We start from the raw sequence: 26,630 nt of genomic DNA, 5'->3' as shown, positions 1-26,630 counted from the left end.
AGAGAGGAAGTAGCTTATGTATATACGGGGATTTAGATGCTGTAATTTCAAAGGTGTCTAATGACTCTGAGCTAGTTTGGGAGTTTTGTTCCATATAAATGTAAATACATTTAAAATGGTACTGAAGGAAGAAACTGGAGCATGGTAAGCTCCTTCAGAGTTTCCTTCGTGATGGCCCAGACTGAAGCTGTTGCTGATGAGAGGGTCAGAGGTGTTTCTAAGATGAATGTTCTTCATCTCTTGAAATACATTGAGAAAAAGCTGAGGAGCTATAGTCTGTCTTTATCTGCTCGAAAGCAGATAAAGGTCCTGAGCTGGCAGAAATCGGGACTTACTAGCGTGTGGACATATGGAAGAGCAGCAGGGATTTCCTCCAGGCAGAGCAATGTCCATACACGCATCACAGGCGGCTCTCACCGTGGTTAGATAGCAGGGCTGAGCCCTGGGGAAAGGCCAGACAGGCAGCAACTACTTGGGGAGCCGTGGGGTTGTGTGGAAAACCTCCCCACCAGGGAGCAGAAGCTTTAGAACGTGGGAGCATGTCAAAAGAGGTGCTGTGAGCTACCTGGAAAAGAAAGGCATTGAAGTGCAATCATTTTATAACTGAGAAGCTGATTTTGCAGCTTGCACAATTTTTTGAAAGCCTTAAGTAGGTCACTGTCTGAAAGTGCATGGCCTGATGTTACTGATGGCTGACCATCTGTCCCCGTGGGCTTTCAAATCAGGAGAGCATCACGTTTACTAAGAGCGGGCAGTCTATACGGTGGAGGTTTTAGTATGTAAATTAAATGAACCTTCTGACTTTTCAGCCTGAGTTAAAAGCAGACTGAAAAAAGAGGCAAATTCAACTTCATAAGTAACGTAACTGAATTAAATACTTCAGTTTCACGTATTTTGGGGGTTAGTTGAAGTGGAGCAGACTGTAAAAGGCTGACGTGGTCTTTAGTGTCTCTAGTTCAAAGAGGCAGTTTTCCCGGTAGTGCTGGTAACCCTCCAGTTTGTTCTGACACACCTTAGAGAATTCAATCTCACAATGCTCTGCTGAGCAGGTAACTCCTGTCCTCCTTTTATTAGTGTCCTCCTCACTATGGGAGCAGGAGAGGGGAGCTGGATGGAGGGAAGCTGGTGGGGAGATGGCACAGAATGGGCTTCCCAGGGGATGGATGCTCAGTGTCACAACATCTTCTGTGCCCTTTGGTGGGGAACTGCCTACCTGTAAAGAAGTGAATCAGGTGCCCAAAGTAACAGCGCAAGCTGTAGCCCAGTCTGGTCAGGGCCCAGATCCCTCCTGTCCCTGGGCTTTAGCTAGAAATGAGTCATTGTCCCTCACCAAATCTATAGATGCACGTAACCAGAGCAAAGGACGGCTGCTCTTGCTGCTTCACAGACTGTGTTCTGCAAATAGGGCTGTGCACGTGGCACCTGATGCCTTCACTCCTGTGCTGCACAGGGCTTTCTGCCGACATCGTCCCAGCTGGGCTTTCAACTTTCCCAACAGGGAGCTAGCTCTGTGCTACCAAGGCACGCTGGCAAAATACACTGGTTTAAAACATGACATGAAAGTGCTATTAATGCTCAGAGAGATGCTGGATTTTTTCCCCTTGTACAGGATGTGGGGAAAAAAAAAAAAAGAGAGAGAGATTTTTAGCCCTGTAAGATTAAACAATCATCATGGTTTTAAGGACTTAATCTGCTGGCATGCAGGCTGTTGGCTGATAAGTTTCCGAGCCTGAGTGTAATTGGATGCAACATCAGATTCAGTTGTGGGGGCTTTCCCCAGGGCTTTTTGTTTGTTTCTTCATTTTTAACTCACTGTGGAGTTGAAGCGATCTGTCCCTGGAAATGCCTTTGGGTGTGAAGCTGTAACGCTGTGTTTCAGCAGCACCTCGCTGGAGACCACCGCTCGGGGAGGGCTGGGTTGGCGGGGGGAAGGTTCCTCAGTGTATGAATTCAGGCTATTGTTCGAGGCACACATCTGCCTTAAGAAATCGCACGGCACAGGCCGTTACTTATTCAGATGCAGAAGCTCCTTCCGTCCCACAAGACGGCCCATTCCAGTCACATGCCCGAGGTCTCGGCAGAATGGGCTGCAGCTGCTTCAAATCTGCTGTCTAACATCAGAAGCAGTTGGACGAACTGTGCCGTACTGACTGCAGTCAGGCTCCCGGGCGCCGAGGAAGACAGGGAAAAGATTTGGGACCCCAGCGCTATGTTCTCGGAGGATCTGTGGCTGGAAAATGAGAAAACCTGTGCCGTCGTTCACAAGTCGAAGCGAGGAAGGAAGCGCCAAGAGCTCCTGGCTGTGGCCCTGGGGGTGAAGGTGGGAGTCAAGGGGGCACTTTTGTGGCAACCTCTGAAACTCTTTGCCTATTCACAGATCACCTCCTTGGTCAGAAGAGCAGCCTTAACTCAAAACGACAACCACTTCAACTATGAAAAAGCACACAATTTTAAGGTAAGCACACAATTTTAAGGTAAGCACAACCTCCTATTAATTTTGGCTAAAAAGTTCCAGTTAGATGCCTTTTATTTTTTGCTGTGATGGGCTTTTCATATACTCCTCTATACCAGCTCTGAAAAAAGTGTTGAAAAAAGCATTTTTCTTTCTACTTTAAGTTACCTTGACTGCATTTTTAATATGCTTTTACCCAGGCCCTTAATCCAAATAGTGGTTTTGCTGTTCAGCACACTAATTGACTGGCATTTTATCTCTTTTTGCCCAGATTCAGTTTGCTTTTTTATTCAGAAACAAAATACTTCATACTGATTGTCTTAATCTTAAGGTGTATCCATTTTTAAATGAGAAAAAAGCCACTTTTCAAAATCTAGCTGTTACCAGAAGTGAGCGGCATTTTACCAGTAAACATATTGGACGATTTATGTTTTCAGGAGAAGTTTAGGGAGCGTGAGGGCTCCCTAACAGTAAAGCAGAGCACAGCGGTGGTATTGTTTCCTAGCTTTTGTTCCACCACCATATGCTAAGGAAATGCTCTCAGAGTCCCACAGAGCTGTAGGATCTGAGCTTGTGTTTGCTTGTCAAACTAAACCAAGTAGCTGGACAAACACAGAGATGTTTAAATGAATCCTCTTTTTGCTGTCTTATACTTAGAGAATCAGATTAGGGGTGGTTTTTTTTTCCCCAAGTGCTGTGTCTGGCGTGCTGCAGCAGGGAAGTGACTCAGCTTTGGAAACAGACCTTCCAGGCAGCTTGTACTAAAATGTTTTGCCAAAAAGGACTGTGCTGGTTTCAGAGCGTGCCAGCCAGTTACCGTATCTAATGCTGTCAGATTGTGGTTTGGTGCTTATCGTGATGGATCCAAACAGAATAAGAGGCAGTAACAAGACGGGAAAGGAATGCATCTCAGCTTTGAACCTCAGTTTACTTAATGCTCCTTGAGGATGCTGATCTGGGTTGCTGTCAGAATAGTTCAACTCATTAGCAGAAAGAGAATTTCCTGATACTCATCTCAGGCCTGTCAAAAAAGGAGAAGTGCAGATTAAAATGATTTCACTAATTTCTCAGTTTAGCAAAAAAGCTTCACTTCCTATTTTTCCACATACTCAGTTGTGCAGGCATTGCTCTCCTCTGCAGTGCTTCCACTGTACTTGGTAAATCAATAGTTTAATATTAGTGAGCAAAGCAAATAATAGCATCCCTCTTCTCATTCCCCCTCCTTGACCCAGTCTATAGAAAAGTCAATATTTATCTCACTGATCAGCACTGAAGAAAATAGGCGAAATACTCTGTGTTTTCTTACTTGATTAAACCAGCTTCCATTCTTTCTGGGTTTTGCCCTCATTGTCATTTTAATATCAAAACTATTTTAGTTTAACTAGAAAATATTTTCTCATGACTGAGACTTTTTTCCACTTTGACCCATGCATTCTTTCCTCTTCAAAATTCCCCTTGTTTTGGCTTTGATTTATATTTGGACATGTGCCCAGTTAACTTTGTGTTTGCACAATCTAGCTGTTGTACAGTTTCTGTTTTAGAAGAGTCATAGTTTAACTATAAAATCACATGATGAAAAAATATATCTGTATTCAAAAGCTTGACAGCAGAAAAATATTGTTTTATCCAAGTAAAGGCAATAAAAAAATCTAGAGAAGAAACATTACAAAAAATAAATCGTCCAGAAAGGCCTGTCAAAAGTGTTACATTTACTTAATGAACAAATATATTCACTATGCAAATACAATTAGTTTTTCAAAGAAGTGTATTAAAACATGTCTAGTTGAACAAAACATGTGGCTAGAATGCTTAGAGTAGAATATTCAGATTTTTAAGAATGTCTAAATTAAAGTCTAGTGTCTTTCATATACTCCATATTCATTACATGAAAGGGTTAAGAAATTATTTAAAAGAGAAAGAACGGCTGTATGGATCTTAGGGAAAAATTATGAATGGCTTTTGACACCACTCAGGCTGTGATATGCGATTTATCTGGAAGAGAATGCTGCTTTGCAGGCATTCAGAGAGTTGTCTTCCCCATTTTAAAGTGAATACTGACATGTATTGTATCATTCATCTCAGTTCTTGGGGACAAAGGTTATGTGTGACATTGTCCATCATAATCTTGCCATAGGCCATTCTTCATGAACAAACAGACACTGTTTAGCTTTTGTCCTTTCTTTGATGAAGAATCTTAAAAATGAAGGGTACGTTTTTGGCAAGGTTGGTCTTTGTACCTCTTACATCAAAGATCTTATCTACCAGAGGAGAGAAGGAGCAAAAGGAAGAAGTAGACTCAAGACACAAATGCAGAGCAAGGATGGATCTCCCTCCGTCCTTTCCAAGCTAATATAAAAAATGAAAAAGAAGCGCTGGAGTTTAGAGAGTGAGGGTGCCAGGTTACACTGTTCTGAGCATCCGTGCTTTCTCCATCAGCCTCTCTTCCAAATTTTGAGACAAATGAACCAAAAAAGATTTAGTATCCAGACTGACTTGTTAAGCTGAGCACACAACACAGTCACATGGATTTAGGTTTGGAGCTGGCGTCTGGCTGGCGGGACAACTTTGCATAAGCCAGTGTAGACATACCGTAATTCAGGAAAGAGAATAAATCTCTGAAGCCCTGTTTAGAAAAACACAGAGGTATTTCTGTAACTATGTGGGTGTCAGCCTAACTGGATCTCAAAGTCCTCTTGCATCTCATTGCAGTTAGGAACCAGCAGGCTCTTCAGGCTGTGCTTTACCTGCCAACTTCAGTGGGGTCCCAGCGGGTGGTGAGGTCACCTCTTGCCCAAGGGCAGAAGTGTAGAGTCTGGGGATGCTCCACACATTTTGTTCTAGGCTGGGAATTCATTGAGAGGGCCTCTATGCTGCTTTAGATGAGCAAATACTTCTGAATAATGTGTATTTATCACAATATTGTGTCTGTTTGCCACTATTGCATGGGCAAATGCCATTTGCAGGGAGACTAGTGGAGTAAAAGCAGCTGATTATGGCTAAGTCAGGAGATCTGCTGTGAGAAAGGAGGCTCTGGGATAAATTTCTCTTTGTGTTAATCACTGCAGATAAACACTGCTTCTGGCAGACAAAGGGTTTGGGGAAGGCATTTTTTACAGGCATCATGAAGATTATGTGTATGTATTTAAACAAAAATAACAGCAGTCAGCTCTTCTTCCCTGCAAAGAGCTCAGGTTCATTTTTTTTGGAGTCCACAGGAGTACAATGTGCATGTATTCAGGCAAAAGTCTGAAAAGTCTCTTATTTTCTTTGGATGCAAATAAAAGTCTTCAAACTCAGTCAGATAAACAACAAAATTGTCTCAGAAACAGCACAACATAATGCCAGTAAAAAACATGTGTTTCAAATCAAGGCAATTTTTAGTTTGTTTCTGCAGTATTGCTTATTATTATTTTATTTTGCCACTGTATTGGTATTCCTTAACTGTGGTCTTAGTTTCTCCCACTGTGAACACTGTTTGGACTGAAACTGTATGAGATAGCATCCGCAGGGGGAATTCTGCCATTTGGGAGCAAGGGCACCGAAGGGCTGAAAGGAGAAGGTGAGAGCGCAGGAAGGTAGTAAGAACAGGCACGCAGTCCAGTATTGGATGAGCTCGCCCAGTGGAGAAGAGAGGATAAATGTAAGAACTTTTCATTGAACGGGCTGGAAAGGAAATAGAGTGGAGAAGACAGGAGTTAGATATCATGGAAAGATGAAAGACTGAACAAGAAAAGTAGGATGTGTAGTCTGAAACATCATGTTTTCACCCGTATGAAAAAATGCTTCCCTGTAAATTCTTCTTAAAAGTTGGAATTACATGTGGACTGTAGCCCAAGCAGCTCAGGCCTATGCTATGTGTACACAGAGAGGTCTCCTCAGACTGCAGGACAGGGTAGAGACCAAAAACAAATGGCTCTTGGTCATGTTTCAAAAAATCTAAGCCCAGGCCATCTGTAATCATGCCGTTACAAAAGATGTGTCAAAACCTAAAAGCCTATCTCAAAAAACTAGGATCTTCTCTTACCTCTCCTTGTTTAAAACATAAATGAGGCCAATCTTGCAGACAAAAGGCCTACTTGCCTTTCAAAAGTGTTATGTGCAAGCTTCAGGCTGCATTCGAGTGTTGTGTTCGTAAGAACACCCTTCATTATTTTTATGAAATTAATGGCAAGCTATAAGAGAGTTCAAAACTGCATCTTATGATATTTTTTCCATCTTCATCTAAAAGCTTGTGAAGATCCCCCTTTTTCAGTTAGAGCTAGCTAGTATTTCTCTGTTTCAGTTTGACCAGAAACCACCAAGACTCGCTTTTCTCAGGGCATTTCATTTGCCATTTGAGTTAAAATGCAGATCCGTGAAAAACTGAAGTGAATGGGTACAGAGAGCTAAACCTTTGAGGGCCATCAAGCTGAAGGGAGCAAGGGAAGGGTGCGCAGTCAGCGCTTCACAGATGCAGCCCTCAGTCAGCGTCGAGGACTGTTTCCCATTAATGACAGGAGGGATCAAGAAATAATCAACTACCATTTGCTAAATATGCCACAGCGAGATCATCTGAAACAAGCTTTATGTGAAGTGAGGAAGTAAGCCCCAAATATCCTAGCAACTGTGATGGGCTTCAAATGTGAAATTATGTGGTTTTAAAAATCCTGAATGAGCTTTTACAGCCACTTCTCACGAGGTTAGCTTTCGTAAACCGCTGCAAAGCAGAAGACATAGTTAGCTATCTTCCCACAGCAGATTTTCACCTACAATTAAACACAGGTGCAGACCTACTAATTATGTGGCTATCAGTCTGTAAATGGCAAAGATGCAGACATAATTAATTGTATCTGTAGCTTTGTCTCCACTGAAGTTCACACAGAGCATATGCCTGAAATTCAAGTCACCGGTAGAGCCATTCACTCCCACTAAAAGTTACATCTGAAATATAGTAAGATATAAAGTAAGATGAAAAGAGGAAGAAGTATGTGTCTATATCAGTCTGTCTATCTTAAACTTCATTGCCAAGTGTTATTTTCTCAGAGATACACATTTTTCTGAGAGGCAACATACCATTTCAAAAAATAAATACCACCAGTCAACCATTCCAGTTTTGACCTTTTGCTAATAAAAGGGAGGAAGAATTACTATTGTTTTAAGCTTATTCATGCAATTATTGACTAGGAGTAGTTGGTCAGGAGTCATTTGTGGTCAGGCCCACATTTTTATCATGAAATCAGAAAGAGAGGTCTGTATTAAAATCACAATACTTCATCTTCCTGGGGAATGAACTCAAGAGTACAGGCTTGTGTAATCTTGCAGACAAATGGGGCGAAAACATTAGCAAGCCAAATGCTTGGCTTAAAACTTCACCAAGTTTATCTGAAAAGGGCAATGACCATTTTTCACTCTATGAGAAGTAAAGAGCAGCTTTCGCCATCCCAGGAGTGGAGAGAAGGGAAAGAAAGCATTAGCAGCCGGCGTGTGCGTGATTTATGTTTTGTTAAGCTCAATTAAGTCTCTGGCCAGAACTAGCTCATACCATGGCCATTCACACAGGTGTAGACCTCACAATTTACTCTTCCTTTCAATGAAAATGGAATGCTTACCTTACCGGAACATGCATCTTAAATAAAAAGGTCTTCTGCCATAGCCTTTGAAAAAGCAGAGGAGGAAGCAGCGGTGATATGCAAAACCTGGCTGGGGAGCCGTCGGCTCTGTCAGCACGCAGGCCGTTTTATTCTTCCTTATTTACTCTTGTGTGGACTGTAGCAAAATGAGCTTTGGTCTGCTGAAAATGAGCCCACTGGCATCTTTCCTCAATGTGAATTCAGTTTGCTTACTAGAATGAGGAAAGGTGTCACTTGCTTTTATCATTAATGGGTTCCAGTGTGCAAAATCAGATCATTACCCAACTGCTACCTGGGGGAGCTGCACAAATTGTTCGTCCCTGATAAAAATTTACAGCAATCACCTTCAGTTTTGTTCAGTGTTGTTGCACAGAAATGCGCACGTAGCACTATACTCAGATAGTGTGTCTAAACCTGAGCAGTGCTCTTAAAACACACATCGTGCGCCAGATCTGTGGTCGCACACATTGATGGGGAACCAAAATGTGGTGCGTTGGAAAGGGCTTCCTGTCACTGCATTTCCCCAATCAAGTGATTTGCTGAAGAGTGTTAGCATCTCAGAAACATTCCTGTTTTGTTTGAACTAGTGAAATAAAAGCACGGACTACAGTTCTTTGGATTATTAGTTTTACATTTTTTTCCTTTGACTAGTGAACCTGGTTTCCTCCCCACTGCTACAGCTAAAATGTCAGCTAGCAAAAATGATTTGTTTTCAGTGTTGTACGCAGCCTGGTTCTCTGTTATGTTAAGCCTATTGAAACATAAACTTCAAGATCAAAGCAAATTTCTGTTCCCATGGTTTATTTCATCTAGACTTCGAAAAGATGTAGGCATTGGGTGCTAAAGATGTCCTCCTACTGAGTCTTCTGTTGTTTATCCATTTCAGTTGTTCCATCTGTCAGACCATCTGCCTGCCAATGACCCCATTTCTTTTTCTTTTTTTCCCCCCATTTGTATTACAGGTCCATACGTTTCGAGGTCCACACTGGTGTGAATACTGTGCCAACTTCATGTGGGGTCTCATCGCTCAGGGAGTGAGGTGTTCAGGTAGCCCTTCAACATTTTCTGTCATTCTCTTGAAGTGCTCAGACATGTCTCCCACCCCCTGCTTGCACTCGCTGCAGGAGAGGGGGTAGGGCTTACTTTACAGAACAAGGCAAGAAATCCTCCCGCACAAGTTAAAGTGTTGTCCTTTTCCCCATTAGCTGATTTAGAAATGAAGCCATCAGCTCTTGGTCGCTGAAGGCAACATCCTTTCAGTAGTACCTTGGTCGTGTATGTCCCCTGGTGTATACATTAAGAAGTGATCTTTTAAGTTATCCCTCAATGTTCTTATGTTTTAAGAAATAAGGCCTGAAAATGGCAGAGCCAGACAGCAACTAGGCTTCACAACTCATCCTTTTTGCCACCAATTGCCAAGAAGTGCCCTTGTCTGCAAAAAAACCTGTTAACCTGTTTCCTACAAAAATACCATATGTTGCTGTAATCGTGAAGCATCCCACCTTGGGTGAAAGTGAAAAATATGGCCTTCATTTTCCTAGAAGGACTGGTTTTCTGGTGTCTCTGTAACTGTCTTCGCATTTTAGTGGTGCTTATTTGAATTTTTTAGTTCTTTTGTGAAACATAATTATGTTGGAAAAATGCAATAATCATCACATCCTGAGTTTTTTGAATGCAGCAAGTGGAATAGTATTTGGTGCATTGAAAATGGGGTTTCACTTCTATGGACCTTCAATCCTTTCTGTGTCTCACCTGAATATGCTCTGTCTTACCTCTCCCTGCCCTGCCCTGCAGGCATTCCTGATCTCAGACTGGCACTGAACGCATCTGACTCTGACATCTGCCTTTCACGGGTAGAGGAGGTTGTGGGAGGGTGATTGTTACCTAAAGTTTAGACCACAGTCTGCAGGATCAAAATACCTTTCACAAATGCACAAATGCATTTCAAAATAAGTGCAATCTCAGCTACTGCTACATCTTGTCTGCCCGTAGATGAGTAATGGTAACACAAAGAATCCGAGAAGGACAATAAAAAAGAGGGAAATGAATAGTAGTTTGATTTTTCAAGATATTTGATATTTGATGTTGAACACAAGTGTGCAAAACTGACCCCGCTAATGCATAGCACTGTATTTTGTTCACATACATAAAATATTAAACTTAACAAAATTTTTGTTTATTTAGTATGAAACATAATACTCTCCCTCATTAAATTACCAACATTTAACTCTAAGTAGACAGATGCATTTGGGTTTAACTTCATATACTTGGGGAGCAGCACTGAAAACAGTGCAGGGAGGATCCTAACTGCAGCTGCTCACATTTGTTTGGATTTCATAGAACAGAAATGTATTATGCAGTAGTAAGTGTATGGAGAAACACACAAAGCCCCTCCCAATTCCATTAAATGTGTAGGTGTGTTTGTAGTGATTATATGATTTTGCTTGATTAATATTTTATAGGGAATAATACTGAAAAGTGCTGCAAGTGATAGTCATGTTTACATATTACATTCAGGCAGTAAATCAACATGAAAAATACAGTAAATAAGTTGTTAGTGATGAGGTTAGACATGTCAAGTTATCCCAAAAGGTACCGTCAGTGATGGACCTGACTGAGAAGACATTAAAATAGGAATCAGAGTTATGTGAGATAATGTAATTCATGAGGGTTGTGTTTGCTTTACTGAGGATTATAAATCCATTTGGCTGAATGTTTTAATCTGTGAGAAAAATTCAATTCATTGAGATCAGGCAGTGGTGTTTAATAGAAACCCACCCATTCAACCAGGAGTAGGATTTGACTCTGCAGTGAGACACCAAGAACCGTTTGTAAAATGAATCACTTTTTTTACATCATGCCCTTCCCAGCATTTTAAATGCGTAAACTGACATACAGACTAAATACAGGGGACACTTTAGTCACCAGTGAAGTGATGAGACAGGGATGGGGAGGCTGCTGATGTGGCAGAACGAGCCAAAATGCGACACTGCAGGTGTGAGGAAGGGGAATGGGAAGGGAGGCACTCTCCCAGTTTGAGTGCTCAGGTGAAACTTAGGTCCTTCATCTGTTAGCAGCCCTCAGCCACAAGCTGGCCAGCAGAAAGCAGTCATTTCTGTGGTAATTTTATAAAAGGTTAAATAAAAATACCCAGAAGTTAAGTCACAGACATTCAGCTGCAACACTCAGAGCTACATGTCTGGCGGTGAACTGACCCAGACCACACCAGCGTCACCTCTGGCTCAGAGGGGTGTGAGGGACATCCAGAGCTTTTATAGCTTTTTAACAACTCCGCTGGAGTTCACTTTGCTCACCGTAAGTTTTTCACAGATTTCTGTGCTTCTCTTTCTCATCTCCATCTTATTTATTCTAGCTTTACTGACTGATGAGGAAGTTATGCCCCTTACTTGATGTGGCCCAAGGAAATAAATTGTTAGGCAAGCCCTATCAGTGTTACTATTAATTAATTAACCTGGGTAACTTTTTTTACAGACTGCGGGTTGAACGTACATAAGCAGTGCTCCAAATACGTGCCCAACGACTGCCAACCAGACCTCAAGAGGATAAAGCGAGTCTACTGCTGTGATCTCACCACACTAGTGAAAGCCCACAATGCCCAGAGGCCGATGGTTGTGGATTCATGCATTCGAGAGATCGAAGCAAGAGGTTTGTGTGCTTAGGAAAGCAGTGGACACAATTAAATGAAGATGACTTGAATTACGTGCTAAGCTAGCACGGGATAATATGCTCATGCACGCTGAAGACAGGATGAGAGAAGGGGTTTTTTAGTGTAGGTGATACTTTGCTTCGCATTAACTAGTAAAATTAAATCGTGGCATTTCGTAATGCAATTGCCTGAAATGCTTTCTGAAAACATGTCAAAACATGTATTACATTACACTTCTGAAAGGGGTGAACTTTAAAGTGAACTTTAAGTTCACATTTATGTGTCTTTTTTCATTATTTTCTTTTAAAGTATCTAGGGACAGTTACAATTTCAGAGTAATCAGTTTAGATCAAATTCCTTATTAATAACCTTTCCTGGCATTATGGGCAAAAGAACACAACTGACTGGACGAAGTCCAGTGAGGTGACAGGCCATGACGTTCTGTGGTAGGTTACAAACTGCACAAGGTTTTGCAAGATGCTCGGCTACTGATTGATGGACACCATGGCTCAGGTGGCGTGTAACAGCCAAAACTCCAGCTTGTGACAGGTTTTTGGTACACAGACACGTGCCAGATTGAAGAAATACCATATGCCCTGCAATGCAACACAGTAACGATCAGGTATTTTTGCTTTGGATAACAAATGTGTACGTTGTGCTCCCAGTAAGCCAAATTTCCCTGTTGGTCATAGCTTCAGCGCAGGAATCCCATAATGCTGAACTCATGGCATCCCAGTAATCTGCATGGCAACACACTGCTATGAGCCACTGAGGTTTCAAAGCCACACATCATCTACTGAAATGAATCAAAGATTTACAAGTAAATCCCCTGCACTGCTCCTTAAAGCTTTGCCAGGATTATATCATCATTGCAAGGACAAATAGAAAGAACAGTTTGGACTAAGACAGAAGAGCTTTACTCTGATGATATAGCAGGAAGCTACATTGCATTTGAGATCTAATCACTTACTTGTACATTTATTGATTAAGATAAAGTCTGCTGCCCGTTCTCTGGGTTTTTTCAATGTCTTTAAATTTTTTTCTTTAATTACCATAGAACTGTGTAAGATACTGATTTTGTTCTTAAGAAAACAAAGCATATTTAGATCTTATAAGTAAGTTAGCACTGTGTATAGTCATAATAAGGAGTTCTGGGATTAAAATAAGTAATGTGTGTGTAACCATTTGGCTAGCTCTGCCTGCTCTGCTGGGCTGCTATGCATTTCATGCTAGTGTGGAGCTATGAGGAAGAGTTGTGCAAGTGAGCAGGTCTCTTCTGGTGAAAGAACTGTAGAAAGGATGTGCTGATGTGTAGAAGAACAGTATCTGTCACATCTGTCAGCTGTGTATAAGTAAAAGCTGACAGCAAAACTGGGAACAACTGTGCTCATAGTGAAAGACAGTCTCTTGCATTGTTATTTATCATTAAGCAACTGGTAAAAGGAAGAGAGACCGCTGAAGCTGTATTAATTATATCCAAATCCAGGAAAATCTCTGGCATAAAATGAATAAATCATAGCATCACATGCCTCACCATTAGCAAATTGCATTTTGCTGTGACATAATCAACTGTGTACCTACCAAAATCAGAAAGTATAAATTCTAAAATTCTCGAATCCTTTAAAAAACAATTTAAAATTATCTTGATCCTTCCTGAAATGCTCCAGAGTTTCACATTGCAATTAATATTTTGCTACATTTAGGTCTGTTGTTCTTGCTCTATTGTTTTTAAGCCTGAATATTTGTTGAGTACTGAAGTGAAGTTAATCTAAACCTTTTTGTTTCAGGTTTAAAGTCCGAGGGCCTCTATAGAGTCTCAGGCTTCACTGAGCACATTGAAGATGTGAAAATGGCCTTTGATCGAGGTATGCCCCTTTTTAATCTTGTACAGTTTTTAATCTAAACTTTCTGTTCCAGGACTTTTCAGTTCTTTTGGGGTTTATTTAGGTACCATGCTAATGAAACTGCCAAATAAACAGAAGTAGAGAAAGCAACCTGTCCTGAGTTCTTAAATTAATCTATAGAGCTTTTCATAAGAAGTCATATCTCAGAGTTGGAAGGAATAATTAAACAGTAAGTAGGCAGAAGGCTAAGTGCTCAAGGGACTTGATGATTGCACAACGTAGCAGATAGCCTCAGCTCCTAGTTCAAGTATGAACCTAGATAGTACCAGGGGAGAGTTCTTAGTCCTATCTTTAGTAGACTCAGTGCTTTACAAAACAATAATCCGTTTATGAGTTTAAGAACCAGGAACTCCAACTGGAAAGTCATTCTGCAGGTAGCCTCGTAGAAAGCCTTGCACCACTGTGCATGTGATCGTGTCCACACGACAGATGAGAGCACCATTGAGGAGACTGGTTGTACAGCGTATTGAAAAGCTAATGATTAAAACACTGCCTGATTACCACGCTAGTAGCTCTTATGAATTAATTGAGCTGATTATGTTGGTTCTAGTTGTGCACAGTCTTTGCACATAGGCCTAATTTTAAGAATATATGTAAGTGGGTGCAGAGTAGGGACTTCCATCAACAGAAGGCACATTTTCAAGTACGTTGAAGAAGTTACATAAATATTTGTCTCAGAGGCAGAGACTGGGGGCCCTGGGGGACCATGGGCAGGAGGTGTGGGGGCTCCAGGAGAGGCTGGGCAGGGCCAGCTAGGTCTCTGGGTGGCACATCTCATATTTACTGTGCCTGAATACTTTTTTATTTGGAGATAGTTGGTCATAGTTGGCAAAGAAAGTTCAACTAGGAATTTCCAGAATGATTGTTTCAATGCTGTAAGGAAAGATCCTTTAAAACATAACGCATTTTTAAAATGTGTTGGATGCTGCAGTTGTGAACATATGCACATGTAGATCAGCCATGATTTGGCCAGAAGAGATGCACAGCAATACGACAGCTATCAGAGGGAGATAATGTGTTGCAGATGTGCCACATGAAGCAGTGCTACTGAGAGGGTCGCCGCCCGCCTAGGTCCCACTTGGCTCCCTACAGGTAGATCTGGCCTGGCAAACTCTTTTGTTCTGTGAGCTGAATCTCCTCCAAGGAGAAGCACAGATTGAAGAGGGAAAAGTTTGAAGAAAGCGGGTGGAAATTTCTGTCTGAGCATGAGCTGAATACTGCTGCAACTATAGTCCTTTGCAAATGCTTCGAACAATTGAAGCCAGTTCAATTTCATAGACAGCATATCTTTTATTATTACAGCATGCCTATATTCATGCCATGATCTGGTGGCAATACACACTTGAATTAGACCCATAGCAAGGAAGAAAGTGTAATCTACTAACAAAGAAGGCAGCACCTAGGCACGGGAAGAGCAAGGTCACTAGCAGTATCAGATCTCCAAAAGAAAAAGAGCGTGGGTAAACATGGAAGCAGAGAAAGCAAGAACTGAGTTTGCTTGCAAAGGCTGTGGGGAAAACCTTTGGGCATAAATTGATAAAAAGCTGTGTCTTCATTTTCATGTAACAATCTCATGGAGGAAAATGGCTAAAAAAGGAAAATGAGAGTGTTGCCATGAATAGTGCCAAAAACAGCAGAAGGGCAAACAGAACCTTGTTATGAGAATTGCACTGCAAGAGACCATGGCTGAGACCAGAAGCTGAGAATTTTCAAAAGTTTCCAGTTCTGAAAGTATTTCCTCCCTGAACTGAGATGGAAGAGCAGCAGGAGTTGGGTTGTTGTTGGTTTTTTTGCAGGAAGGGACTTTTTTGTTTTGGCTTGTGGTCTGTGCAGCTAGAAGGTGATTGTCAGCTGGCAGAAAGCTGAATTGGCAGGACACTTCCAATCTGACAGCTCAGGGCTTGCTTCCCTGTCAGATTCAAGTTTACAGAGACAGCCTCTCTTTTGCATCCCAGACCCACAGGCAGGAACATTGCTTTTCTGCTGCCCAGTTACCACAGCTTAGCCCTAGAAGTCAGAGCAGCAAGGAGTGGACTGTCTCAAGGGTGTGCAGTATGCCAGATCTCTGTCCCAGGGTACAGAGCTGGGAGAGAAGGGAGCTGAGAGCCAGGTGGCAGGTCTCACCTCCAGCAATGCCTGGAAAGATTTTTTTCAGATTTCATTTTCTGCTCAGAAAGTAAAGTTTGTGGCAGCTCTACGGAACTATTGTTTCCCCATTCACTCCAAGAAATTAACGTATTTTTTGGAAAAGTGGAAAAAAAAAAGGAAAATTCATGTCAGAAATATAAAATGGAAAATTCCTGTTAAGTTCTGGTTAATAGAAAGGTGTTGCAGCGGAAACAGCCAAATCTGTGGCCATGTCTGGAGCACGCTACATAACAGGAGATAAATGTATTTTAAAAGAGCTTGGGGTACTTAGCTGTTAAAGGAGAAGCTGAGAGCAGGCATATGAACCAGACAAGAGAAGAGAACTCTTTAATGAATATTCTTGGCACAATAATAGAGGATATACGCTGGCCAGGAATAAATTTAGTTTGACAATTTAAAGACCATTTTTAATCATCTGAAAGCAAGGCTCTGAAACAACTTTCTAATAAGAGCAGAGATAAAAACCTTAACTAGTTTTAAGATGGAAGCTGAGGGGTTTACGAGAAGGGTTCCACAGCGTGGTGCCTGCGGTCGCAGAGCGCTGCTCTCTGGCCTTACAGAGCTCCCTCCACTCCCTGCGTTTCCAAGTCAGTCCCCAGGTGCTTGGCTAGACTGCCAGGACGTTTTTTACATCTCTGGGAATGCAGCTTTTAGTAAGTGGGTTTGAAAGTAAACATGCAAGGAGTCCGCTCATTTTAGTGTGTGGGACGCAACCTTCAAATAATGCCGTCACGCTTGCGGGTTTCCCAAGCTCTTGGTCAAGCGATGGGAGCCAGACGACAGCGTGGTCCAGGGCTGAGGCACAGGGGCCAACTCGGCCGTAGGGGCCTCTCCTGCTGATTTCATGTGTGGCTGAGGGTGTCGATGAAGAGAAGCTAGCCCACCCTTTGGCTAATTCTGCCTTGCCAAAGGGACGCTCCTTGCTTCCCGAGAATTATAGCGAGAACAGAGAAGCCAGGACAGGTTTGGAAGTTACCATCTCAGGAAAAGATGTGGCATCCCTCATAATACTATTTGGGCTCAATGAAGCTGTGGTAGCTGGTGTTAAAACAGGGAGAAGTTGGTCTTCATCCGATTTAAACTAAAACTCTCTTCCAAAACCAAAGGAGTGTAAATAAATACCCCTACTGTAAATTAGCTTTAGGCTCTCTGACGCACTGACAATGTTCCATTTTAGTGATTTTTGTAATGAGCAGGAGGGGAATAATGTGGATTTATTTAATCTGGTGAATGTTGGTGCTGTAGAACGACAGTTGCTCTCTGTCAGCATTGTTGAGCTGTCGTGTTGTGGCATCCAGAAAACCCTCATTGTGTGCTTTATCCACAGAGCTGCCATTGTCACCAGTGCATTCTGTCCCCCCCGACTTGTTTCTGCGACTGGCTGGTACAACACACTTGCTAAAAATATTATGCTGTTAAATATTACATGAGTACTTAGAGGCATCCTAACTCACATTCACTCTTTTGCCAGTGCAGCTGAAAACCTGTCAAATGCCAAGTCCAAGAAAAACCACAAAGAAGCATGTTAGCGTGATGAAGGTTGTGCAATAAAAACAAAGGGTTAAGGAGGAAGGAACTTAAGTAGAAATGTAATTCAGTGTTCAGAGGGCATAGCTGAGCCTTTAAGAATATAATGCTTATTCCATGTCGTTCACTAGTAAGCTATTGATGTATTTCTACGGCCTGCGAAGTCAGCTGAAATCTTTAAGGAACAGAATAAAGACTTCCTTTGTCTTGAGGTGTTCAAACTTGAACATAATATACTAAAATATGTTGAGAGTCAAAGTAACAAGGAAAGAGAAATGACAGGGTTTGAGTGTGATTAGGTTTGTAAAGCTGAAGTGAACTATATGTCTGTAATCCAAAAGTTAAAAAAATATTTTGTTAATGTGTGGCCAGTGATACTGAAAATACTTAGTATAATTTGAGGAGAGTTACTATGTCAAAGAGTGAATGGTACCTTCTGCATTGCCTCTGTGAAATATGTATCATGACCTTACTAGCAATGCGCGAACTTGTGTGTTTAAATAAAAATACAAATCCGAGATTTTGGTGAGGATAAAAATTAAGTGCAGCCTGCCAAGGGCCTTCAGTTGCTGAAGCTGAAAGGAAAAAGAAAAGACAGTCCAAAATCTGCCAAACAAAAATGCAAATACACCCTCCCCTACATACCCGCTGCAGAAATGTGTAGATAAATTATAACAGACGTACTGTTACGCTCAGTTTAAAACAATCCTCAGTGCATTTCCAATGTATGTACATTTGTCTCTGAAGGGAAGAGAAAAATTTTTGACTTGGGAATTAATGTATTTTTCCTAGGATAAGCAAATATGTAAGAGGTGTGTTTGAAACACATTGCAGTTGGAAGTGCCTCTAGCTGAATTACCCCTTTAAGGAAGCTTGCTGGGCTGCTTTGAAAAATACTAAATAAATAGCACTTCCATTTAGTGTATGGGTGACCTGGATAATAGATGCAACCTTTTGCTTTGCTGTATCTGTTCTGATGCAGCTGCTGGCTCCTTGGAGGTATCTGTTTTCAGTGGAGCGTTTTGAGTGCTCGCTGTCCATCAATTAAGTAGAGCTCTCCACACAAAGCTTCACAAGACTAATGCTACCGTGCCTGGAACGTGTGGATTAAACAAAAGATTGGGGCAGTGTAAACATCCTCCTAGGGCTTATTGATGCTGTATTAAATTAAATGCTGATGGATGTATTCAGACTGCTCAGCTGCATCAAGAAAGGCTGCTTGTTTTAAACACTTAAGCATATAATCTCCCCTTGATGAGAACATGTAGTGCTATTAGTCTTAATGAGAATTATGTGCATACATTGGACAAGACATATCTGTTCAAGATTAATGCCACAGGTTTGTATAAAACGTCTGCGATCAATATAAACTCTTTTACTCTGCTGTGAAAGCCTTCATCATCATCTTCAATGCCATGTATCAAGCACACCCACTCATCTGTCTGCATCACGGCATGTCTACAAGCAGTAGTTATTGCGAGACAAGCAAGGCAATGGCTTTACAGCATGTCAGCACCTTGGTGATAACAGCCCAAGCTTGTGCTTGCACCTCCGGGCAGATAAAAGCAAACTCTTCTCTGTTGTTCAAGCAAGCGTAACGTCATATTGCCCCAGTCACTGTACGGTCCTAATCTTCACCACCTCCTGTGAGGGAAACACTATTATCCTTACTTGAAAGCAGAGGAATAAAGACTACAGGGTGTAACTGATCTCACAGAAGCCTGAGGTAAAGCTGGGGGTTAAATCCAGACAGCCTGAGCCGCTACTTGACCAGTATCCTACCCAATCTTTCCACTGGAAGACTGCCAAGGACAGGCCCCAGGAGGTGAGGGCAGTAGAATTTCTCATTCTGAAGGAAAATGTGGGTATGGGGGTACTAGGTAGTACAAAACAGATGCAGTCATTTGAAATTGAGAAATAATGGTGATGCTGCCTCACTGCTAGTTCTTATAATTTCACTTCTTGCAAGCCATGCGTTGGTCAATGGTTCACCAGCAATACTTGTAGATAGTAAGCTCATGTGATTAAAAGTATTTTGTAATGGAGTTCTGAGTGTGTTATAATACATGGCAAACAGAATGTCATTTCAGTTGCATAATTCATCTCTTTAGCTGTTCATCCATTACAAGTATCCATATTCATTTAGCAAATTGCGTTCCACATTTCAGAATAATTTGTATAGCTAAATGCCATAGCTTGTCTATTTAAATTCAAATCTTTGCTATAAATAAATAAGTCGAATATTAAGACATTAGAGGACATCCAGAAAATAAGGCAGCTTTCTTACTAGCTAATCAGTATAGCTAGATCTGTGCAGGACTTAGAATATGTTGATGTTTACTCTGATTTTTCCAACTGCTTTCCTGAGGAAATTTATGTTATTTCTTTTTGCCTCTGTTCCCCCGAGTGAAAATTAAGAGAATGGTTCGCACTCCTGTGCGTTGATTTTCAAGTACACAATACAATGTCAGAACAAGTTATTAATAGCTTATTTTCAGTGAATAAATGGGCCAAATTTAGTAAATATATTAACATGATTTTTCCCCCAACACTAAACATTAGGTGTTAGATGGTACCCTGCAGATACTGTTGATGTTATCACCAGCCTCTCAAAAAGGTGTAAGCAAATGGATTGTTTATTAAAAGATAAAGTAACTACCACACCTCATTCATATACTGTAAAGTTGGTAGCAATATATTCTCGTTTAATCCTTCCAGATCCTTTCAGGTTGCTTTTTCTTGTTGGGTCAGACACAATAAATCTGAATTAGAAGCCTAGCCTTGCTTCAGTCAAAATTAGGCTGGTTGCAAAGAGATTTCTTCCTCCTCTTCTAGATGGTGACAAGGCTGACATTTCTGCCAGTATTTATCCAGACATAAACATCATTGCTGGAGCACTGAAGCTATACTTCAGAGACTTACCAATTCCCGTGATCACCTACGACACCTATTCCAAGTTCATAGAGGCAGCAAGTAAGTACTGCATAATAATTTGTACTGATCTTTAATTACATTTCCCATAAAACTGCCCAGACAAGAAGGACCACAAATTGGAAGCAAGGATGTTGTTTTGTTCGTTGCTTCTTTACCATGTCCTTCTTTCACATGAATCTTTCACCTGTGAATTCAGGCGCTCATGCAGCCCAGGAGGCCAACCGCATCCTGGGCTGTATCAAGAGAAGCGTAGCCAGCAGGTCAAGAGAGGTGATTCTCCCCCTTTACTCTGCTCTTGTGAGACCCCACCTCGAATACTACATCCAGTTCTGGTGCCCCTACCTTAAGAGGGACGTGGATCCGTTGGAGCGTGTTCAGAGGAGGCCACAAGGATGATCCAGGGGCTGGAGCACCTCTGCTATGAGGACAGGCTGCGGGAGCTGGGATTGTTCAGTCTTGAAAAGAGAAGACTTTGGGGGCACCTAATAGCTGCCTTCCAGTACCTGAAGGGAACCTACAGGAAGGCTGGGGAGGGACTTCTTACAAGAGTGTTCACTGATAGGACAAGGGGAAATGGGTTTAAGGTGAAGGAGAATAGATTTAGATTAGATCTTGGGAAGAAATTCTTCAGTATGAGGTTGGCAAGACTTTGGAATAAACTGCCCAGAGATGTTGTGGCTGCCCCCTGCCTGGAAGCGTTCAAGACCAGGTTGGACATGGCCTTGAGTAGCCTGATCTAGTTGAGAGGCGTCCCTGCCCATGGCAGGGAGGTTGGATTAAATGATCCCTAAGGTCCCTTCCAGCCCAGGCCATTCAGTGGGCCAATCAAGTGGGACACCATGTGGGTTAAAAAAATAAAAGTAAATATAGGTTATCAAAATAACTGACCAGTTTCAGAAAGTGTCTTTTCAGTGTCCGTCAGTGAAGCTACAACGTGCCCTTGGATGGGGTTTTGAGTGGAGTCGCTCTTTTCTCATAAGTGACTCAAATTCTGCACCAAGAGGCAGAATGTCCAGTGCCATTGCAAGGACTTCATCTGGTGCTGGGAGCATCTCAGGGCTGGTGTCACGTCTGCAGTGCTGGCTGCCAGACACATGCAAAGCAGGGTGATCAGTGAGGTGTCAGGGTTGAATGAAGCCTTGAGCCTTGAGAGTGTGTCCCATTTCCCTTCCGTTTTCCCCATCTCCCATATTCTGGTCTCCTTTGGCAACAATTCTGCACTGCAAACAAGCACATCCACCTCCATCAGTTGGTGAGGGATCAGAGCGATGAGACACCCCACAGAGCACATCAGCCCCACTGCTCAGGTACATCCACTGTTCACTAAGTCCATGTCCACATGGAGGCACGTGCAGTTACCCCCCTGCCACAGCTGGCAGGTCGTGGGTGCATGTTGTCAGGGAAGGAGGAAGGACAGCAGCATTCATTGCCACAATGTTGGCAGAAGGAGCTGAGATTTGCCTCAAATTCTGCTTTCTGGGGCACAGCCTTCCACGTAATGGTAGTCACTAATGAAAACTCACCAGATGGATTGCATCAAAACCAGATTATTAGCAAAAATGTCAAAGGCCTGAGGTATCTAAGGAGTGTGCTTTCTTCTTTAAAAAGTATCCTTCATCATCATCATCATCATGGCTAGGCATTGCAAACGAAGATATGGGAAGGGCTCTACCCACACTTGCTACAAGCGCGCTGATGGCTAAAAAGGCCGATGCAGGATAGGCAAGTCCGGTTGCAAAAGGCACAGCGGGAAGTCTCCTTAGGCGATGTTGGCGAGGCACGGTTCTTTCTGCGTTGCCTTTTCTCCTTGAGACTAATTCTACGTGCATTCTCAAAGGAGACAGCAGCGTTATGGATGGTGTGCCTCCACGTCTCCCGATTGGAGGCCAGAGTGGACCACTGATGGTAGTCAGTATGGCCAAAACTGAGGTATCCTTAGTGATTTTGAAATGGCACCCAGTATATCAATAAGCTGCAGAAGGAGTGTTCTGTCTGTGTAACTGTGCTGCCTTCCCCTCCCCTGTGGCTTACCCCACCTTACACTCCTCACGCAACCACAGATGCCTCTCTTCTGCGCTCTCCTCTTTCTCTTCAACAGAGAAATTTTACTTGCCTGTCACTTGTTCCATAAAGAACATGCCCAGAGAAAGCAGTTCCTATGATGTAGATACACCAGTCTTTAAAAAGCAGGACATAAATATTCTTAAACTTCTAAAATAAAATTTCGGGCTCCTGGTGCCATCTTTGATTCAGTTCACAGCTTAGGAATCTACACTTCTCATGTAAAATACATGCAGGTCCCGCTCAGACTTTAAGAGAGATTGTCAAACAGTCTTAAGTGAGCACTGATGCTCTCCAGTCACTGATACCTACATATTTAAACACATTCAGAAATCTTTGTTAAATAATTCCATGCCATTTCAATCTCTATCTAAACTTACATATTCAATCATAGTCTCTAAAAGCATATATCCACACTACTATCTCATTTTGAAGGCTAATAGAAGTAATCTTATGTAAGATTTCAGAGACAATTCTGGGCAGATTATTACAAAGCACTTAAGAAAGCTCGGGTACTGTACCTATACAGGCCTGTAGACAGAGCTACAGACCATAGAGACAACTATTGGGTGGTCTTTGTTGCTAATTTTTTTGTAAGGCCATTTTTATTGAGGGTGCAGAAGTTGCTGATAAGCTCCATGTCCATGAGTTTAGTATTTATCCCTGCAATCACAGTCAATGGCTTGTAAATGACTCCATAATAGTTAAGTTAGCTTCCTGGATTATTGCTGTTTACAAATGGAAAACCCTATTAACATTAATCCTGTTTGGTGTTTTTGCAGAAATCTCCAACCCTGATGAAAGACTAGAAGCAATACATGAAGTGTTGATGTTGCTCCCTGCTGCTCACTACGAGACACTTAGATACCTAATGATTCATCTCAAAAAGTGAGTTAATTGGCATGCAGGATAAATGTTGAAGAGCTTAACAATTTTCTGCTTTGAAAGACAGATATTGCAGAAAGTGCCAGTAAAGCTTCCACTGGGGCACTGCCACTAAAACAATAATGTTACAAATAAGCTGTATTTGTATAAATGCATATAAGCTGTGTATATATATAGCATACATCCTTCTGCTGGCAGATCATGACAAACTTTTGAAGAGTTAATTGAGATTTGTCACACTTCTCTAAGACAGACAGTGTCTGAAAACGGCTGTAATGGTAGGTACTGCAGAGATGCGCTGGATGTGCTGCATTAAGGCACTTGATCATGCTTTTACTTCTGCCTCCCCAGACCACCTGATTTGTCTTCTTGAACAATAACCCTAAAAGGAAAGAGCTGTCTCTTATAAGTTGTTTGCTCCCATCACTGTTAAGCCAAGAGTCTGGCAGGTCCTATTTTTGTATGGCTAGTAAAAGCAATATAGGCCCTTATAGATTATCTCTTTTGGTTTTAAATACACTGCCTTATTTGCTTTCCAAAGCTTCTTTAGGCATACATAAGGCTTCATAAGGCATACAAAATTTTCAAAAGTGCCTAAATTTCATTTTTGAAAGTGACTTGGGAGCGTACTGAGTTTTCCAAGTTTCCAGCTAGGTACCTAAGAAGATTATGAACTGCTCCGAAGAGGATGCCTCACTTTCACTGATTTCAAGCAAAACTGTTTTTCAAAACCATGCTGACTCCATTTTGCTACTTTGGGTGTTAAAATGCTTCAGGAAATCTCCTTTGTAAGTTTTTAAAAACTGAAGCTGAGTGAAGACTAGCACTGTCACCTCAAAGCGGGCCTTCAGTTAAGGATATATTGCCCAAGATATCCCTTGTTTCTGAGTAAAATCTAGGGTGCTACTTGGAAACAACGGAAAAGAGGATAAAGGATGAATAAAACTACTTGCCTTTTGTACAGCAATCCTCGATCTTGTCATAGTTGTCTCACTACTTGCAACAGAGTTGCAAATTTGGAGTATTTTCTGGGTTTGATCTGCACTATTAGTGCAACCTAAAAAGAAAAGAGTTCAACTCATGTAAAATTGCATCAGAGAGCTTGTGTCATGTGCCTTTCATGCTCAATCAGGTTCTCATTATGCAGAGACTTTTCCTTATTTTGAATTAGCTCAGGTCATTACAATTGAAGTTTTTTTCGTTTTGGTGAAGAGTATGTGGGCATGCAGGAACTTCCTCAGACTCTGCAGAAATGAGATGTGAAAATATCCACCCTTGTCAGCACATATGCATGGACAACTCAGGATGGACCATGCTGGCTTTTAAGAAGGCCAGTGGAGGCAGTAGACAAGTGTCCTGCACACAGAATCAGTACTTTCATGTCTCAGCAGCAATTTTTTAAAGGGCAAGTACTGACTTGTCTTCCTTCTTTTTTCATGAACTGCAGTACAGGCTTTGATTCAGTGCAAGACCACTCTCAGGGCCAAACTCAAATGCCAAAGGCTTGCTGGGACAACACTGGTATGATCCAGCTCTATTATATAGAGAAAAACTTAATTTCCCAGCAGGCCTGGCTGATTTTCCAAGTTAGGATTGACTTCTCTATATCTTGGCCAACCCTTGGTGGTCTTTGTTTGCTCCAGTCACACTTAGACTCCCTATATTTGTATTTACATTATGTGACTCACGTCACATAATGGCTCCTTCCTAGAAGTGTGTCTGTTCTCTGTCAAAGGTGGGTGACATTTGTAGCAGCCTGACTTTAGCAAGCTGCCTCTCCAGGCTGCTCCAGGATTCAGCCTGCTCCTACAGTGTGACAAGGAATCAGAACCACTCAGCTGCTAGTTGGCCTGAGGCAGCCAGAAGTGTGTGAAGGGGTGTGTTCCCACAGGCTGGAAGCATGTCTGGGAGCATGGGGGTCATTGGTAGTCAAAATAAAATTTGTGTGGGTATTTGGGAAGCACCCCCACACCTCTGGCATGAGGCGCACCAAGCACAACGTGCCAGAGAACTGTGGTTACTGTAGCCTAGGGGATGACTCTGTACATCATCATTTAAATCATGATTATGCTTTTCAGAAAAGCAACTGCTACTAATGCTTAAGCCCTAATGGACAGACACGTGGAAAAATCATGTAAGAGTTTCACGAGAGGTGTTTAAAGGCTCTGGCAATCACAGCCCCACCATGGTTACATTGTACTTGCTGTGGGAACAGTTACTATACTGAATGAAAGTAAAAATTGTTGCTGAAAAAATGTTATTATCTACCAATGCTTCATGTGAAGCAGGACTACAGGTTAGGATGCCTATATTATTTTCTTCTGAGAAGTAAACAACTACTTACTTTTTTTTTTTTTTCTGTTTTAGAGTTACCTTACATGAAAAGGAGAATTTTATGAATGCTGAAAACCTGGGAATAGTGTTTGGGCCTACTTTAATGAGACCTCCAGAGGACAGTACCCTTGCTACACTGAATGACATGCGGTACCAGAAGTTAATTGTGCAGCTTTTAATAGAAAATGAAGATGTTCTCTTTTAGACGAAGAGAGGCATAGCTTCAAAGCCATTTGTTTTAAAATAATTAGTTTGAAGGAAAAACAACATTTCTTTAATTTTTTTTTTAAACATTGAGGAAGAGTTCCTTGACTGCACTTCAATTTCTGCAAAGTTGCAGATGGATGCCAAAATGTTTAGGGAAAGCCTATGTCTCATAGACATATGCCTCTTTGTAGAAGGGAAAAAAAAGGTCAGAAAAAAATCCTCTTACCTTGTATCTTTTGCCTTGCCTCAGATGTATATTTGTTTTGAGAAGTTGCAAACAATTTTATTGTTAACTTATTAAGAAACACAAAACATATTTTAATATGGCTAGAGAAGCAAAAAGGTACTTAATCAGTGTTACTTGTATACACCTATGCATTTCCCTCTCCATGAGACATAATTATATATGTCAATTGTGAAACAGAACCTATATTATAAAGATATTTTTACTTTAACTAGCTGAAAGAATGGCATTTTATTTTAGCAAACTATGAAATCAGTGCGGTGCATTGATTATTTTCCACTTAATTCTTTCCTGCATTTTTGCTATGATATATTGAAAACAAGTACCACTAATGCAGTATTATTCTGACATACCTCTTTCACTGCAAGTGTTTTGAAGGAGAATTCTTTTCTTGTGTGTATTCCAGCTTTTCTTAGGTTTCTTTGCATTTAGACACTAGCATTCTAAGATTGTAAACTTTTAGCCATTTGCTCTTTCCCAAAACATATAGTATTTTCTCTTTTTTTCTTTTTTTTTTTCCCACTCCCATGTAAAATATGGTATTAAGAATTTTTCAAAAGTCCTGGTGGTAGTATCAGTTTCACATGCCAGATTTGTCTTGGATTACAATAATATGTAAGTTAAGTGATGCTGGGACACTGGATGTTTTCTGGCCTTG

At 41.5% G+C, this 26,630-nt stretch overlaps 1 protein-coding gene across 7 annotated transcripts; it reads left to right on the top strand.

Moving 5' to 3' along the window:
• The first annotated feature begins 2,017 nt into the window (after window positions 1–2,017).
• CHN2 (chimerin 2) lies at window positions 2,018–26,387 on the top strand. Of its 7 annotated transcripts, none has more exons than XM_009870697.1 (7): window positions 2,018–2,455; window positions 9,024–9,108; window positions 11,554–11,727; window positions 13,516–13,593; window positions 20,143–20,280; window positions 23,085–23,190; window positions 25,555–26,387. In XM_009870697.1, exons 1-7 carry the CDS (start codon window positions 2,018–2,020, stop codon window positions 25,724–25,726), a joined length of 1,191 nt encoding a protein of 396 aa, XP_009868999.1. In that variant the 3' UTR covers window positions 25,727–26,387. The 7 variants fall into 7 exon arrangements, with proteins under 7 accessions (XP_009868999.1, XP_009869000.1, XP_009869001.1 ...); XM_009870700.1 differs by having other exon boundaries at window positions 2,210–2,320; XM_009870698.1 differs by lacking the exon at window positions 20,143–20,280 and having other exon boundaries at window positions 2,022–2,455.
• The last annotated feature ends 243 nt before the right edge of the window (window positions 26,388–26,630 follow it).

The sequence above is a fragment of the Apaloderma vittatum genome, unplaced genomic scaffold, assembly GCF_000703405.1.
Source record: "Apaloderma vittatum isolate BGI_N311 unplaced genomic scaffold, ASM70340v1 scaffold40675, whole genome shotgun sequence".
Lineage (NCBI taxonomy): Eukaryota > Metazoa > Chordata > Aves > Trogoniformes > Trogonidae > Apaloderma > Apaloderma vittatum.
The sequence above is the reverse complement of the archived record's forward strand: the minus strand, read 5'-3'. Positions and strand labels throughout refer to the sequence as shown.

Coding starts and splice junctions, on each gene's coding strand:
- CHN2 (XM_009870697.1), top strand. CDS start 2,018: ATGCAGAAGCTCCTTCCGTCCCACAAGACGGCCCATTCCAGTCACATG. Junction 2,456..9,023: donor AAAAAGCACACAATTTTAAG/GTAAGCACACAA, acceptor TTTGTATTACAG/GTCCATACGTTTCGAGGTCC. Junction 20,281..23,084: donor CAAGTTCATAGAGGCAGCAA/GTAAGTACTGCA, acceptor GTGTTTTTGCAG/AAATCTCCAACCCTGATGAA.